At 29.8% G+C, this 17,655-nt stretch overlaps 2 protein-coding genes across 2 annotated transcripts; one reads left to right on the top strand and one right to left on the bottom strand.

Annotated features, from left to right (window-relative positions):
* The first annotated feature begins 1,325 nt into the window (after positions 1–1,325).
* LOC127242295 (L-type lectin-domain containing receptor kinase IX.1) lies at positions 1,326–3,396 on the top strand. Its single transcript, XM_051261779.1, has one exon. It carries the CDS (start codon positions 1,348–1,350, stop codon positions 3,268–3,270), a length of 1,923 nt encoding a protein of 640 aa, XP_051117736.1. The 5' UTR covers positions 1,326–1,347; the 3' UTR covers positions 3,271–3,396.
* Positions 3,397–14,033: 10,637 nt separating this feature from the next.
* On the bottom strand, positions 14,034–17,269 carry LOC127242476 (protein C2-DOMAIN ABA-RELATED 4-like). Its single transcript, XM_051262035.1, has 3 exons — positions 17,035–17,269; positions 16,052–16,147; positions 14,034–14,496 (listed from the first exon to the last, which is right to left on the bottom strand). The coding sequence occupies exons 1-3, from the start codon at positions 17,143–17,145 to the stop codon at positions 14,203–14,205; spliced, it is 501 nt and encodes a 166-aa protein (XP_051117992.1). The 5' UTR covers positions 17,146–17,269; the 3' UTR covers positions 14,034–14,202.
* Positions 17,270–17,655: the final 386 nt, after the last annotated feature.

Raw genomic sequence — 17,655 nt, 5'->3', positions numbered from 1 at the left:
GGAGCCGAAGATTTTTTTGAGGCGGTAAAACACCTTAACTTACTAAAATTTCGACTAACTTAGTTCGGAAAAAGAATTCAAATACTAATATTTTAAATAAAACATAAATATGAGATAACAGTTTTGGATACTAAATAACTGAATTTGGTTTTAGTTTGTATTTTTTACTTGAAATTTAATTTGAATAATATTTTAGTTTGATATTGATTTGAGTATACTCCACATTCTAACTCAATGTATGTATTGGTTTTTTTTTTTAATAATAAATTAAAAAATAATAATATTTTATTAGTATGTAAATGTATATAAAATAATTTTAATATTTTTATTCTTCAAAATACAAATGAAAGTAATAGTTTGTAAAAATGAAATATATTTTGGTATTTACTAATAAGACGAACTAAAATAATAAAAAAAATTATATATTTAAGTTTTTGTTGAAGAGAATATATTTTTTTATTGAAATAAGTTTGCACTAAATAATACTACCTAATTACCTATGTCCCTTAAATAGGTATCAATTTGATTTTTGCATGTAGCTTTTTAACTATTTATATTATATTCTTGTATAAACAAATTAAAGAAAAAAATACAAAAATATTTATATTAGTATTGTCTAATACAAATATAATGATATTTGTAAAATATATTATACAAATGTAAAAATATTTTAAATTTTAAGTATGACAATGCAAAAAATAAATGAATACTTCATTATGTTTGAGTTTTTGAATTAATGTATTTTTAATTTTAGATATAAATAAGTGCCTTAATAATATAATTATAATATTTTTATTGCATTATTGATTTTTATTTATCTATTTATTTTTGAGGGAAAGGAACATATATGTATATAATATTCAAATAGGTATATATTTTGTTTTTGGTAATATTTATTTTAAATTATACTCCCTCGCTCCGTATCATAACAAAGTATCCAATTTTTTTATTTTAGTCCGTCCCATAACAAAATATTCATTTTCTTTTTTAGTAACCGTAACATTACAAATACCCTTACAACTTACAATATATTACACAATTGTCATTACTTTTATATTACACATATTAATAAAATTATTTTAATTATTTCTATTTCATTCCTACTATATTTTAATATAATACTAATATTTTAAAAATTATATGAAAAACAAATGGATATCTAATTATGGTAGAGAGAGAGAGTATTAAAAAATAATTATTTGATGAAGACAAATATCAAAGGCGAAAAAACACGAGTAATGTTTTGATTGTTTTCACGCGCATATACATATGTATATATATATATCTATATATGTAATACATGCAGACCAGATGATGACTTAAAAATCTGTAAGCAAGCAAGGAAATATGCAAGCAATGATCTCCACAGTGTTGATTGTACTCATCTTTTTCCCATTTTCCCACTCGGTGAATTTCCAGGTTCAAAAGTTCGGCCCTGACGTGTCCGCCGTCGTCCTTGAAGGCGACGCCGAGAACTCCGCCGGCGAAGTCCAGATCACCAACATCGACTGGAACTGCCGCGTCGGCCGAGTCATACACAACCGGAAAATCCCTCTCTGGGACACCAACTCCGGCCAACTCACCGACTTCACCTCCCGCTTCTCCTTCCGTATCGACCTCCAAAACCGCACCGAATACGGCAACGGCTTCACCTTCTTCCTCGCCCCGCCGGGCTACCAAATCCCTCCCAACTCCGCCGGCGGCTTCCTCGGCCTCTTCAACACCACCACCACCGACCTCCCGGAGACGCAGATCGTGCACGTCGAGTTCGACACCTTCTCCAACGACTGGGATCCAAAGTATCAGCACGTCGGGATCAACACCAACTCCATCACCTCCGCCGTCACCGCCCCATGGAACGTCAGCCTCCACAGCGGCGAAATCGGCACCGCCTGGATTGTGTACAACGCCGCCGTACAAAACCTCACCGTCTTCTGGAGCTACGGCGGCCGCCCCAATTCCAGCCTCTCTTACAGCCTCGACCTCAAGAAGATTCTCCCTCAATGGGTAATCGTCGGCATCTCCGCCGCCACCGGCCGCACTCTAGAAATAAACGCACTCGTAGCGTGGGAATTCGCCTCCGGTCTCGACATACCGGAAGACAACGGAAGCCATAACAAAAACAGAACTATCGGATACTCTGTCGGATTCAGCCTCTTAGCTTGCATTCTGATCGCCGCCGCCGGCTTTTTATTGTCGAGAAAAAGGAAAAAGAACCGCGAAAGTAAAGACGAGACGACGAACTTGACATCGATAAACAACGATCTCGAACAAGGGGCCGGGCCGAGGCGATTTTCTTACAAGGACATAGCCTTGGCGACCAACAACTTCTCGGCCGACAAGAAGCTCGGACAGGGCGGATTCGGAGCGGTTTACAAAGGGCATCTCACCGGAATGGATATTCCGGTAGCCGTGAAAAAGTTTTCCGGGGGATCAAAACAGGGCAAGAAGCAGTACATAACAGAGGTGAAGATAATAAGCATGTTGCGTCACCGGAATTTGGTGCAGCTAATCGGGTGGTGCCACGACCGCGGCGAGTTCCTCCTCGTGTACGAGTTCATGCCCAACCGCAGCCTCGATTACCACCTCTTCGGCCGAACCCGGAGTCCCCTGAGTTGGAATCAGCGGTACAAGATCGCGCTCGGGTTAGCATCGGCGTTGTTGTATCTACACGAGGAATGGGATCAATGCGTGCTGCATCGAGACATCAAGTCGAGCAACTTGATGCTCGACTCGAGCTATAATGTGAAGCTCGGCGACTTCGGGCTGGCCCGGCTGATGGACCATGAGCTCGGCCCGCAGACGACCGGGCTGGCAGGGACGTTGGGCTACCTGGCGCCGGAGTACGTGACGACGGGGCGGGCGAGCAAGGAGTCGGACGTGTACAGCTTCGGGGTGGTGGTGCTGGAGATCGTTACGGGTCGGAGGTCGGTGGATCCGCTCGATAAGGCGACCGGGAAAGGGTTGGTGGAGTGGGTTTGGGATTTGTACGGCGCCGGCGAGGCGTTGGGCGGAGTGGATGGGAAAATCGGGGCGGATATCGACAGGTGGCAGGCCGAGTGTTTGACGGTGGTCGGGCTGTGGTGTGCGCATCCCGACCGGAGCTTGAGGCCGCCGATACGCATGGCGGCGCACGTGCTCAATTTTGAGGCGGAGTTGCCGAAGCTGCCGGCGCAAATGCCGGTGGCTATGTATTATGCTGCGAGCAATCCGTCGGTGAGCTCCGGTGAGGCTTTGGTTACAGATTCGAGTATGAATGTTGGGAGATAGAAGACTTTCATAATTCTAAAGGTAATGGTTTTTTTTTTAGGTTGAAGTTTAATTGTATGCTAATGATAGGTTGGGATATCTTGTTGGAACTTATCAAAAATTAAACATCATTATGTGTTGAAATAATTGAGATAATAAATTAAAATAAATAAATTTAATATGATTTCATTAGCATAATGGAATGCAAATCTGTAAATTGATGGAGGATTTTGTGTTCTTAAGCTTATGGTGCAATCTCTCTTGAGAAAATCCCTAGAGTTTATGTCGTTACTTCCGCGATGAGATATGAAAAATAATGAATATTGCGCCTAGATCTGGGATCACAATCTTAATATATATCCTTATAATAATTGGTCTCACCACCCAATTAATAAATTATTGGATTTCTGCACATAGGAAGTACGTACTTATTAAATATATTTAAGCTCAACAAATTTATAAATTACTTAATATACGTTTAACATAACTGATAGCTCAAATAGTTATATTTAAATCGCAATTAGATTTTTAATCCAACAATCTCTCATTTGGGTAAATGTACACTATATAACCTTATAAGCTTATTAAAATTTAGCGATCAGGTCTTTTAATGTATTTTATCAATCTTATCTATAAATTGCATCAACGGGGATCAAAGCGGTTATCACTGCATTTATTGCAATGATACCGATCAATGGTCACAACATTAATATAACTTAAGATTCAATCAAGTGCGGATGCACAATATGAAAATTTCATGTAACATGATCTTCACATGCCTATTTCCAATTGATCCACCTTAAATTTAATTAATAACAACTGAATATTGAATTAAAATTGAATACTGAACAGTGCATACTGAATATTACAATATAAAATGAAGTAACTTTAATTGGATTTGAACACTACTAATCAGCTCCAACTAAACCAAAATATCAAATATGATTTCACTATAATATGAGCAATATGCTCATTATAGAACTTATGTGGAGACCCTTTAGTAATTAAGCGGATCTGTAATCGTGGAAGTTATATGAATATGTTCAATAATTAATTCATGAGTAAACTGTTTTTTTAATCTCGTAAGTGGACCCCTTTATCATTTTTAGTCCCGTAAGTGGAGCCTGTCGCAAACTAATCCCATAAGTGAAAAATTTTCGCTGTTTTAGTCCTCCGGCGCCGGAGACGCCCGCGTGGCTCGCCGGAGGTGACGTGTCCGCCAGGTCAGCGACAACTGGCGGACACGTGAATTTATTATTTTTTTTCATTTTTTTTTTAAATTTTTAAAATTTTTTTTAATTAGACCAAATAAAAAAAATAAAAATATATAAATAAAATTAAAAATAAGTTTTAAAAAAAATGAAAAAAAGAAAAAAATCCACGTGTCCGCCAGGTCAGCGACACCTGGCGGACACGTCACCTCCAGCGAGCCACGCGGTCATCTCCGGCGCCGGATGACTAAAATAGCGAAATGTTTTCACTTATGGGACTAGTTTGCGACAGACTCCACTTATGAGACTAAAATGATAAGGGGGTCCAGTTACAGGATTAAAAAAACAGTTTACCCTTAATTCATAATATGAAGCTAGACTATTAAACAAATGACGATTTTATCATCAAGTAATGTACTAGTTCAAATCTAGTTCAAAAAAAATGTTTCATTCAAATTCAAATAAAAACTAGTACTTAAAACAATCTCAAATTGTCAATAACTTCAATTTTAACTTTATTGCGGTCACTCAGATAGATGTATCTTTCACCATCAATTAACTTTCGGAAATAAAGACAAATAATCTTGCATAGGCATACTGATGTGAGTTGTTACACCAAAATCTACCCCTCACGTGTGTCTATGAATTGAAATTATTTTTAATTTCAGTACAAACCAAATTAAGAAAAGTTTGTTTCATCACGCGTCATTTGTGATACTTAGCATAATTTTTCTTCTCATATCCTTAGAACGAGTCTAATGAGCTGGAGCTGGAAGTGAGATCAAGACCAATAGGACCAATATGTCTTCCAAAATGTCTAACTTAAGTGTCCTCAATTTAACAATAATATTAGACATGTTTAGAATGCACTCCCTTATGTTACATTTGTTGTTATACCTCATAGTAATGAGACTCTTTATAAGAGTGTTCATGTCCGCTTTATCGCTTTTGGTAAAAAAAAATTTAATTTCGACAAAAATTCATTGGCAGTAGTGATATCATTAGATATCGTACCCCAAAAAATTTTTGGAATGCTTTTCTCTATGATCATTAGACTAAGGCGATTAGATCTATTTTACTTCTCAAATAACCGTTTTTTGTCAGAGTGTTTTATGTCATATGAGTAAGTTGGTCTATTATTAATGTCAAGTCAAGATTCATGCAACTCAAATAAAGTAATATTGATTCTTTTCAGTGCTTAAAGTTGTCCCCAAATAGTGTTTACTGAAAAGTATATGTATAAATACTTATGAAGTATAATGAAATTCAAGAATAATGTATTTTCATCCCAAGACACTAAATGCAACATCAATGATAAATCTTTGGATCAATAATATTGATTGCTAGTCGTTATCTTGTTGCAATAATCATATACAAATAATAATTAATGTCACTCAGTAAACCACTCTTTGGATTTATTCACTATTCACATAAATTAAAACTATATAATCATCTCATACATATTATCGTAAATGTATATTTCATTATGTCAATTACTACCTACCTTTGGGCCGAAGAATAATCACATGAATTAAAATACATATAAACACTTACATTATCAAGTAAAATCTCATAGAAGAGAGGTTACTTTGTCAACTTCAAATATTTGATTTTCACTGTCAAAACGCAGCAAACATTATTAATGAATTTATAATTTTCTTAAACCAAATTAGAATTAAAATCATGTTCAATGTATACGGGACTAATTTCATAAAAATAAAGAATGTGTATAAGCAACAAAATGCACATGTCTATAAGCAATTGAATGTTCCGTATGTGAATTTATAAAATAAACTAGTAATCATATCACAAGTTATCGAGTAATATCATAGATTATCTTTGGAAAAATTACTAACTCGTGAGTGATGAACTTATTTTGATAATCGAATGTTGAGAATAAAGTAGTGTGTCAAAAAATACTTCATCTTTGGACAAATTTATTATTCACACACAAATAATCAGATTATCATTATCACACTCAATGTTGCTAAACATGCATGTAACTATTTAATCGTTTGATTACATTTTCCTTTGGGCCAATCAATAGTTTTATAAATCACACACAAAACTTTCGAATATATAAAATAAACTGATTTACACAGCAGAGACTGTTTTGGCAACATAACTATTTCAACCAATTCATAAAATACATTATATTATTTATTGCTAATTAAATTCACCTTAAAGAAACGAATATGTATATCAGATACAAATGAAAAATTTAAGAGTAACAATTAATTTCTGGCCTCATTAAAATAATCAAATAGTTCAAGAAAGTACTAAATACAAGGACATTATTCAAATAACAAATATGTCATCAAAAGATACTATAAATTAATAAATTAAGCAATTATAATCGTATTTGAACAAACCATATACTATTGTATCCCAAATTTAATTGGATCCTCAAACATATCAAAATGAATCTGATTATAGAAAATTAGCAATAATTAATAAATTTTGCACATAATAAATGTAATTGGAGACATTAACATACAAGATTAATCAGTAATTCACATCTGATTGAGTCACAGTCAATTGATATTAAATTCGCAGATAGTAAATGCAATTGATACAACACATTTACACATTAACCCAAATTAAAATAAATCAATAAATGGTCATATAAATTAGGGGTGTCAATTCGTGTTTTCAGGTAGTATTCGTATCGGGTTGAGCCATGTGGATAACAAAAAAACTGTCAACCGAACCCGACCCAGACCCGAAATTTGACCTGAAATCCTAGACCCGAATACGACACGAATTTTTTCAGGTCGGGTTCAGGTTGACCTGAATTAGTTTCAGGTTACCCGAAATCCGAACAAACCCGATACGAACCCGATACAAAACAGACCCGAAAACTTTAAAAAAATTAAATTAACCTAAAAAAAATCATTTTTATTTTAATTTTTATATAATTTTATATTTAAAATAATATAAATATTATAAATTAAAATAATAGTAATAAAAATTTCAGGTCAACCCGAAACACAAAACCCAAAACCTAACCTGATTTTTATATTCGGATTATCAGGTCAACCCGAAACACGATCCGAAGACGACACGAATTTTTTTTCTTTCGGGTTTGGATAGACTCGATTTTTTTCAAACCCGAAATATCCAAACCCGAACCTGATAAATTCCAAGTCGAACGGATTCAATTTTTCGGGGTCGGGTCGGGTTTAATTTTGACACCTTTGTATACACACGTTTGATTCTATATACACAATTATATGTGCATATGTATTCCATTCCATGAATCATATTAAACAAATAATAATAAATAAATAATCAGACAAACATTGCACACACATTCATAATGATTTTCGCTGACATATGATCGATGCAAATCAGACATTTTATTTCAATTCATTAAACAATTATTAAAATTAATAAGAAGTATTCAGAGTAATGAATTCATGATATTACCATGTCATACATATCATATATATATATATCCCGTTAACATCAATTGATTGCTTTAACAATTAATTAATCCAACCAAATACTATAATCGATGAGAGCTAAATCAATAACAATTGAAACAAAGATCAATTAATTAATTGTAACATATATGAAAATAATTTCGATCATAGAGCAAAGTGATTTCAATTCAAAATCTACCAACATATATCAATAATTTAACACGGAAAAACTCTAATACCAATTGTTGGAACTTACCGGGAATTAAATCATAAACCCAAGATATGTCAGTGTTGAAATAATTGAAATAATAAAATAAAGTAAATAAATCTAACATGATTCCACTACAAAAAAAATAATATATTTGTAACGGAATTCCGTTCTTAAAGTTCACGTAGCTAACGTAATTCCGTTCATATTTCTGTCCCTAATGTCATTACTAACGGAAAAAGTAGATTTAGAGACAAAAAAAAATGTTTTTACAAAAATGATTTTTTTTTGTAGTGTTCCATTAGCACAATCGAATGCAAATCTGCAAATTGATGAAGGACTTTGTATTCTTCAAGCCTATGACCCAACCCTTCATGAGAGAGAAAACCTCTAGGGTTCTGTCGTTACTTCCATGATAAAATATGAAACGTAATAGATGGTGAGCCTAGACCTGTGATCACAACCATAATATATATATATCTTATTATTATTTGGTCTTATCACTCAATTAATAAGTTATCGAGTTTCTGCACATTGGAGGCCTGCACTTACTAAATACATTTAAACACAATAAATTTATATATCACTTAACATAAGTTTAACCTAGTTGATCGTCTAAATAATTATATTTAACCCACAATTAGATTTTTAATTCAACGTCTCCATTTAAAAACTAGTAAGTTTTACTTAGTTATATACACAAATATATATATATATTTCCTCAATCCCAACTCAAAGTACAATTTTTACCATTTTTGACCGCCTCACTCCAAAGTATCACTTTCCTATTTTATTTTAGTAAAAGTAATTATACACCGGTACCAAAATATTTTTAAATTTTACATAAATTATAAACATATCATTACTATTTACATAAAGTCAAAAGAAAAAAATATCAAAAATATTTTACACACTCTCGTTAACTAATAAAATAATAGTATTATTTTTTAATTACTACAAAATCGCAAAGAGCCCCTTTGGACCGGAAAGGAGGGAGTATATAACAAAATTTTAGAATTTATGCTTTTGTGGCTTCCTTTTACTTATTTATTTTATTTTTAAAAAATAAAATTTTTATTCAAAATTTCAACTTTATTTAATTATTACTATTTTATTTCAATTTTTATGTTATATTAAATTTATGGTAAAAACAAATTATTTTTTTAAATATGATACATAAGAGGCTATTTTTTTCTTTTTGTCATAAAACTTTGAGTTTTTATTATTTGAACTTTATATTTTTCAAAACATATATATTTTAATACCAAATTGAAACTAATTTTTTTCTCAAATTCATTAAAAGAAACACACCCCTGTATATTTTTATGATTGAAACACTATATAAATTTTTAAAATTTAATTTTTATATAATGCTTAAATTTAAATTTTTATAATATTTTAATGTAATATAGTATTTTATAAAAAACATTAATAATATAATTTGAAGAAAATTATAAATAATACAATATAAATAATTTGAATAAATATTAAGTTTAGATATATTATTATTAGATAATTGTTTTTTCAGGTCTGATTTTAGAACAATAACTTCATGATTGTCTTATTACATGGTCGGATTTGAGGTGAACACTGAGGTTACTATTTCTGGCAATGATGTGTATAATATAAATATAAAAATAGTAATTTTAAAATTTTAATAATTTTTATGTCTATTCTCTTGAATGACACATATAATTTATTTTTCTTTTCGTTCTACTCTAAAGCTCTTATTTATTTTTTGTATTATTGTATTTAACGTTAAAAATATCTTTATATTTATATAATATTTTGTACAAATGTCATTATAGTAGTATTATAAGACACTAATAAAAATATATTTTTTTCAATTTTTCTTAATTTGTATTACGTTATATAATAATTAATATTCAAATATCAATGCGCAAAAACTAAATGAGACCCTCAAAACGATACGTACGGAAGTGAGGTGGTATTTTAATACAACTCCAATTTGTCTATCATTTTTTGAAATTACTGTTTTAACCTTCCTCCTTTCTTTCACTTTGCATGCATAAGAGACCTTTATTCCTTCGGCAGTTTTTCTCCAAAACTTGCTGTCCAATTACTGTAAACTAAGAAGGAAGAAAGAAGAAAGAGAGGAACCATTACTAGAAATATATTGAATTGTTTCGAAAAAATTGTCTTGGAATCAATATAGATACGAGACAATTTGTTGAATACTCTCGGAAATTGTCTCAAAAAATTTTCCGTGGCCGTTTGATTGTGACAATTTGCGAGGTCATAGAAAGCCGAGACATATTATCTTGTTAGATTGACCGAGAAAATATTGTGACAATATATTATCTCGAAAATACTCGCAAACTTAGTTGACTATATTTATCTCGAACAACTATGACAATGTCCAAGAAACTAGATTTTGTTTTATATCTCAAAAATCCGGGACAATATCCAAGACAATATATTGTCTCGAATACCCTTGACAATATCCGAGATTATATTTTTCTCTCAAACAAATGTGATAATTTTTTTAGGCTATAATTTGTATCAAACAATTGTTAAAATATCCAATACTTTATACTATTTCGTTTAAAATAATTCTAACAAAATTCAAGTTTATATTTTATACTATATAATTAATTAATATATTTGTTGGCCTTTTTATATTACATTTCTACTAAAATTTGTGCATATCATCAATTAAAACAAAATTACTATCACAAATTATTACATCGTATTTCAAATAAGCACACTAGAATCAAACTACAATTTTCATTATAATACGTATATAGAAAAAAAAAAAAAAAGGCTGAAAATTATGTCTCCATCACAATGAAGTTCTTCAATCCTTCATTCTCATAAAAGCTACATCTCCTCCAATAAAAAGAAATATATAATTTGTCATGACTAATCTTCTGATCCGAAATTGATAGAGCTACTGAGATCCGTGCTGATGTTCTTTCATATTCACTACAAAAAAAAAATAAGTATATTTGTAATGAAATTCCGTCCCTAATGATCATGTAGCTAACATAATTTCATTATTAATTCCGTCTCTAATATCATTAGTAACAGAAAAAGTGAATTTAAAGACGAAAAAATCTCGTTACAAAAATGATATTTTCTTATAGTGATTCTTTCTTTCCTTCCACTAATCTGATAGTGATAGAGCTGCGTTCAAACAATATTTGCACAAAAAAATCACACATTATTGTCATATGTTTTCAGCAACTATTCTTTTAAAAGTAGAAAATAAAAAATTTACAGATAGAATTATACAAATTTACATCCAAATAAGATAGACATACCTATCTAACTAATTAAAAAACTATCTAAACAACTTAAGGAGACATTAATAAAACAATACATCTAAACAAATGATTATATACAAATTAAAGAACAAATACAATGCAAATTTACCACAGAAGAGAAGTTCTATTTATACTCGTGGAAAATAAATAGGTAGGTAAATGTAAATGTGGGTGAGAGAAATTATGATTATGGAGTAAAAAATTAGCTAGATTAGTGGGAAGTTTTCTAGTCAAATTATTGTAGTTTTTATATTTTCATATTTATTATAAGATATTTGTTTTTATTTTGATTATATTTTAATTTAATTTTTTATTATAGATAAATAGATTTAATTGAAAAATAATTATAATGTTAATAAAAATTATTGATTATACTTCCATTAACAATGATTGAAAAATAAATATTTTAGTGACTTATTTAAAGATAATTCATATATTCGAAATTATTTTTTTACGATTTATTTCGAGACAATTCAAGCTTTCAAAATATTTTATGTTAGTCATTTTAAGATAATTTCTACTCTTAAAACATATTTCGTGACTCGCTTTTGAGATAATTCAAACTCTCGAAATATTTTTTGTTACTTATTTTAAGATAATTTTTACTTTTGAACTATTTTTATAGATTTATTTTGAGACAACTTATGGTCTCGGAATATTTTTCGTGACTTGTTTTCAATTCATGCTTTCCATATATTTTCTGTGATTTATTTTGAGATAATTTTTACTTTCAGTGGTGTTTCAAGACAAATATGCAACAATAAATTGTCACGAAACAGATTTTGAGATTATGATCGAGAGAATTTATCGCGGTAATATCTCAAATCATAGTTGAGACACTAATTGTCTCGAACAAAGGTTTCGTGACAGAAGATTGTCTCAGAATTTTTTCCCGAGACAATTTTTCGAGATAAATGAGCACTTTTGTGGTAGTGAACATGAAGAAGAAAGGGTAGAAAGAAGAATAAGAAGTAGAAGAAGGGAGAAGGAGACGAGAAGAAAAAGAAAAAGAAGAAAGGAGAATAAGAAGAAGAAGAAGGGAGAAGGAGACTACGAAAAAGAAGAAGAAGAGATCGACGATGGAGGAAGGGCTGCCGCAAGGGTTTTATTTTGTAAAAAATGTTTTTTTTATATAAAAAATTTAAATAATATTTTTATAATTTACAATAATATTATTGTTAATAAAATTTTAATTTAATATAATTGTTATCTATTAAATCCATATCCATCAAAACTCCAAATTCAAACAAAATTTACTAAACCAAAGAAATGCACATATATAACCAAGTGAAGAGTCCACTATTTGTTAATGTTATAATCAACGAGAGTTCTTCCTTCTTCAAGTTGTTTTCTAATGAAAATCAAATGCTGTTGATCCAGTAGAGTACATTCCTTATCATGAATCTTGGACTTGACATTGTCGATGGTGTCACTTGATTTGACCTTAAGTCTTATTGTTTTTCCGATTAGGGTTTGGTTGAAGATCTGCACATTTTTCTCCTATTAGGAATTGAGAGAATGATTACGGTGCTGATTTGAAAATTTCAGCATCTTGTTGATTTATCATATCTCCACGTGTTATATATACAAACAACATATATTAATATTACATACAGTATATGTTGTGTATAATAAAAATATGCGCTACTTTTTAATAATAACAAGTGTGTTGCATAAAAGTATGTTATGTGCTAAAATGAACTGTTGTGTGTGTTGTATTTGTATTATATTAACATATACAATGTGTATTTTATAGTAATATTTTGTGCTGTCAGACAACACACGATGTGTTGTTGAGACTATATCACGTATTTTTGTTTATGTGTTATATTTGTATTATATTAACATATATAGTGTGTTGTCTATAGTAATATTATGTGTTGTCAAATAATACACAATTAATATACTATTCAGCACAGTATTGAATATAAAATTCAGCACTACAACCGCTGCCAGGAATTAACTTAGCCTCTTGTAAGTTTGTAACCCAAAAGATTAATGTATGAAGATTTGGTCTTTAGAAGGGTGTTTGGGGATAGATCGATTTTATTTGGAATGAATCGAATTTTGAATTGGGAAGGGGGTTTGTGGATGGATCTCTTTCATTTTTGGGATGAATCAAATTTTGATGTTAGGGGGTGGGGATGGATCCTAGTTTCCTTGAGAATGGACTGATTTTATATATTTTTCAATTTAATTCCATTGGACCATATTGCAATTAATTTATTTGTAATTTGGTCAAATTAGGCCAAATTGAAAAGTACATAATAAATATTTTTTTTTTAAAAAAAAATTATTATTTATACTATACACCTTATTGTCGGAGTTACTTCACCTCATCGTCCACTTTATCTCCGGCCATATACACGTCAGCACCGGCTATGCCACATGTGCTATTGTACCTCGCACATTACTTCTTCTGACGTCAAAGGATACGAATAAGAACTAGTGTCGAGTTATTGTCTTAGAATCAAATGCAAGTAAAAATATTTTAAAATGATAATTGGGCTTACACATAGGACAAATTTATAATTTCTTTTTCTTTTTTTTTTTTTTTTTTAATATCAAAATCCAAAGAATTGGATTATTTGCAATGTAGTAACCATGCATCATCTATCACATTCAACAATCATTTTACTTCAAAACATCAAAATGAAAATCACATAAAAATACAAATAAAACACAAAACAGACAAACTCTCTTCTTACAACATTTTACAAGTTCTTAAGTAATAAATATCCATCTTCGAATTATTCTTCGACAACATAATCTATAGCAACGGATCAAATTACATACAAAGCAATTTCGAACATTATAATTACTTACAAGCCTCTCGAGCCGGGAATGTTGATCCAATGCAAGTTGAGTTCAATTTCACCGGACTCAACATTTCGAAGCCTCAAAATCATGTGTTGGACAACTCGTTGATTTTCCCACACGATGGCGCTTTCCTCAGCCAAGCAATTCTCCCTGTTGGGAATTACCTTTGTGATCACGGTTCCACTCGGAATATTATTACCTAACCGCATCTTTACAGCTTCAAAAAATGGTTTGATGTCGAATTCTGCATCTCCCATTTTGTCGTCCGGGCTGAATATGTCTCGATCGTAAACTTTCTGCAAATAAATTTAGACATAATGTAAGTTTACTAAAAAAAAAAAAAACATATAAGCAAACGACACAAACATTATAACGGTGAAACCAAAATCAATCTACTAAGAATTTAATTTGAATTACATACCCCTTTAAAGAATGGGCTCGGCTCACTCCTGTGTGCAAGACCGAGTTGATTGAAGATTATATATAAAAATATATATATATATATATTAATTATTTATAAATAATATACTTTCTCCGTCCCAAATCAAAAGTGTTTTATGAAATATTTTAATAGATTAAAAAATAATAATATTTTATTAATTAATTAAAATATGTAAGAATTTTTGAAATTTTGTCATTTAACTTTATTTTATAAAATAATTGTACGTGTAATATTATATTTATAATTTAAATAAAAAATATTTGATATTAATGTACGATAGACAAAATGATAAAAATGATACTTGAATTAGAAGGAGTGTAATATTATTTTTTTAAAATAAAAAATCAAGTACAAACTATTAGTCGAAAAAACGTCCCAAAAAATATGCATTTCTTGTAATTTCACACTTATTTTTTGCATTAGCTAATTTATGATTATATTTTTGTCCAAAAAACAAACAATTATTTGCTATATATTTTTCATTCAAAAAATTACATAAAATTGTTCTCTCTTTTACCTTTTTTTTTTTTTGTATAAATAGTACTCATTTTATCATAAAAATATATATTTACTTTTTTTACTATCATTTAAAAGTATCGTGTTTCTTGTTTTAATAAAAAATAATATTTATAATATATATATAAAACCAAAATACTACATATTTACTTGTTTATATTAAACTTCATGTGAAAAAATTTGAATATATATATATGGGAAAAAATCATTTTTTTTGTCTCAATATAACTAAAATTCATCAATTTTAGTCCAAATATAAAAATTTTTATCAATTTTGATCCTAATATAACAAAAACTCATCATTTTTTTGTTTCAATATAACCAAAACTCATCATTTTTGGTCAAAATATAAAATTTTTATCAATTTTAATCCCAATATAACCAAAACTCATCATTTTTCGTCCCAATATAATCAAATCTTATCTTTTTTTTGTCACACCGTCAACAAATCGACGAAAAATGCTGGCATAGACTTGCAAGATTGTGCAATTTCTTCAAATATAAATATAAGATTTGATTTCTTTTTAACAAACCGGTGGAACAAAAAAAGATAACGTTTGATTATATTTTGACCAAAAAATGATGAGTTTTTATTATATTGAGACTAAAATTGATTAAAAAAAAAAATTATATTGGGACAAAAAATGATGAATTTTTATTATATTTTGACATAAATAATGAATTTTGATTATATTGAGACCAAAATTGAAAGCATTTTTATATTGGGACCAAAATTAAAAAATTTTGATTATATTAAAACCAAAAATAATTTTTTCCCTATATATATATTTTGGATCTAATCAATAATTTAATATAATATTTTATAAAAGAACAACAAAATTTACACCGCATTTAGCGTCAAAATATTAAAGAGTGGGAGAAAGAGGACTTACGAGTTGGATAGGGAGATTTGGATCCTCAATAGAGAGGGTAAGTTCGTCATTCCACTCTGGATTCACATTTTTCTTCACCACACGACTTTTCAATTTCTGATCCAATTAACACTTGGGAATTAATTTTCACAACTTCAGGGCTTCCTTTCGATAATACTTTCATCCACATGTACGAATTTGCAATTTTATTTAATTTTTTTTTTCTCACATCAAATATATATTTTTATTTAAAATATCATATTTGATGCTTATTTATATCACACTAAATACTTACTTTTCTTCAATTATTAATATTTCAAATATTTTGAAAATTAACAAATCTCATATCTTACAAAGAGGCCTTAACTTGTGTTTTTTTTTGCAAGAAAAGGTTAAACTAATCCCTTTTATAATAATAAATCCATTATAAAATCAAAAACACAAAATATAATTTTTAAACTAATCCCTTTTGTTTAAATTTTTTTAAATTTTATTATTTAAATGTCGTATTTTTTGAAAAAATATAATTTATTTTCACAAAATATTGTTTTAATAGAAAAACTCAAACTATAATCTTTCAAATCAAATGAAAGAAACACACCGGTCAACGTTTTTAACAGTCTGCAAATAGTGAATAACTACAAAGTCAAAGGACCAATAAACAAAAGTGCCCAAGGCTCAGACAGAATATAGAAGCTCCATGGATCCCAAGGCCAGATTTATCCGCACCCTTGGATAAAGGGTTTAGATCGATCTGGACTAGGAAGTCCAATGGGCTTGGAGAACTCACTCCAAAACCACCTTCTTCTTCTTCTTCTTCTTCAAATAAATAAGATGAACAAACCCTAGATATCTACAGTAGGTACGTATCTATGTATCATCAACCATATATATAAAATAAAGTGATCAGATCGAAGGCAAGTTATAATCAAAATTGAAGATGAGAGACACAGAAGATATATAGTAAATGAAATCAGTATCGATGAATGGGAGAGGTGATCGACCTGTTTGGCCATGGTGATGGTGACGTAAGGATCACTGCTGTTGGTATCCCTCTTTGCAAGATTCATTCCTCTCACTACATTAATCCTCAGCAAACCCAAGAAATTCTCCATCGCAACTAACTCTCTCTCTCTCTCTCTCTCTCTCTCTCTCTCTCTCTCTCTCTTGATTTTAATTTCTTACAGTAATAAGAGTTGAAACTGATTGTGGAATTTTGAGGAAGGGATTGGAGGAGTGGTTATGAGAAACGCCAAAACGCATTAATTAATTCATTGATTTATTGGAAGACAGAACAGGGTTTCGTCAGTTCATATATGATTTAACAAAAAAATAGCATTTTTTATTTTTATCGTAAAAAAAAAAAATATTATTATTTATTAAATTAATAATTGTATTATCTATCTAATATAAGTAATATATTTATAATTTTTAATATATTACAAAAATATTTATTTTGTCATTTTCACTGTAAATCAATATAATACTAATATTCAAAATTTTACGTCTGAATATAATAAGTTAAATTATATAATTTTATTTTATTTTTATAGTAAAAATGCACATAATACTTAGTATTTTATTATTGTGTAAAGTTAAACTAAATATAAATAAAATATCTTATT

The sequence above is a fragment of the Andrographis paniculata genome, unplaced genomic scaffold (genome assembly GCF_009805555.1).
Source record: "Andrographis paniculata isolate CXL003 unplaced genomic scaffold, ASM980555v1 Contig86END, whole genome shotgun sequence".
Lineage (NCBI taxonomy): Eukaryota > Viridiplantae > Streptophyta > Magnoliopsida > Lamiales > Acanthaceae > Andrographis > Andrographis paniculata.
The sequence above is the reverse complement of the archived record's forward strand: the minus strand, read 5'-3'. Positions and strand labels throughout refer to the sequence as shown.

Excerpts from the sequence above, each read along its gene's own strand:
- LOC127242295 (XM_051261779.1), top strand. The coding sequence starts at position 1,348 with ATGCAAGCAATGATCTCCACAGTGTTGATTGTACTCATCTTTTTCCCA.
- LOC127242476 (XM_051262035.1), bottom strand. The coding sequence starts at position 17,145 with ATGGAGAATTTCTTGGGTTTGCTGAGGATTAATGTAGTGAGAGGAATG. Across the intron at positions 16,148-17,034 it reads CCATCACCATGGCCAAACAG|AAATTGAAAAGTCGTGTGGT; the intron begins GTCGATCACCTC and ends TAATTGGATCAG. Across the intron at positions 14,497-16,051 it reads CAAATCTCCCTATCCAACTC|AAAGTTTACGATCGAGACAT; the intron begins GTAAGTCCTCTT and ends ATTTATTTGCAG.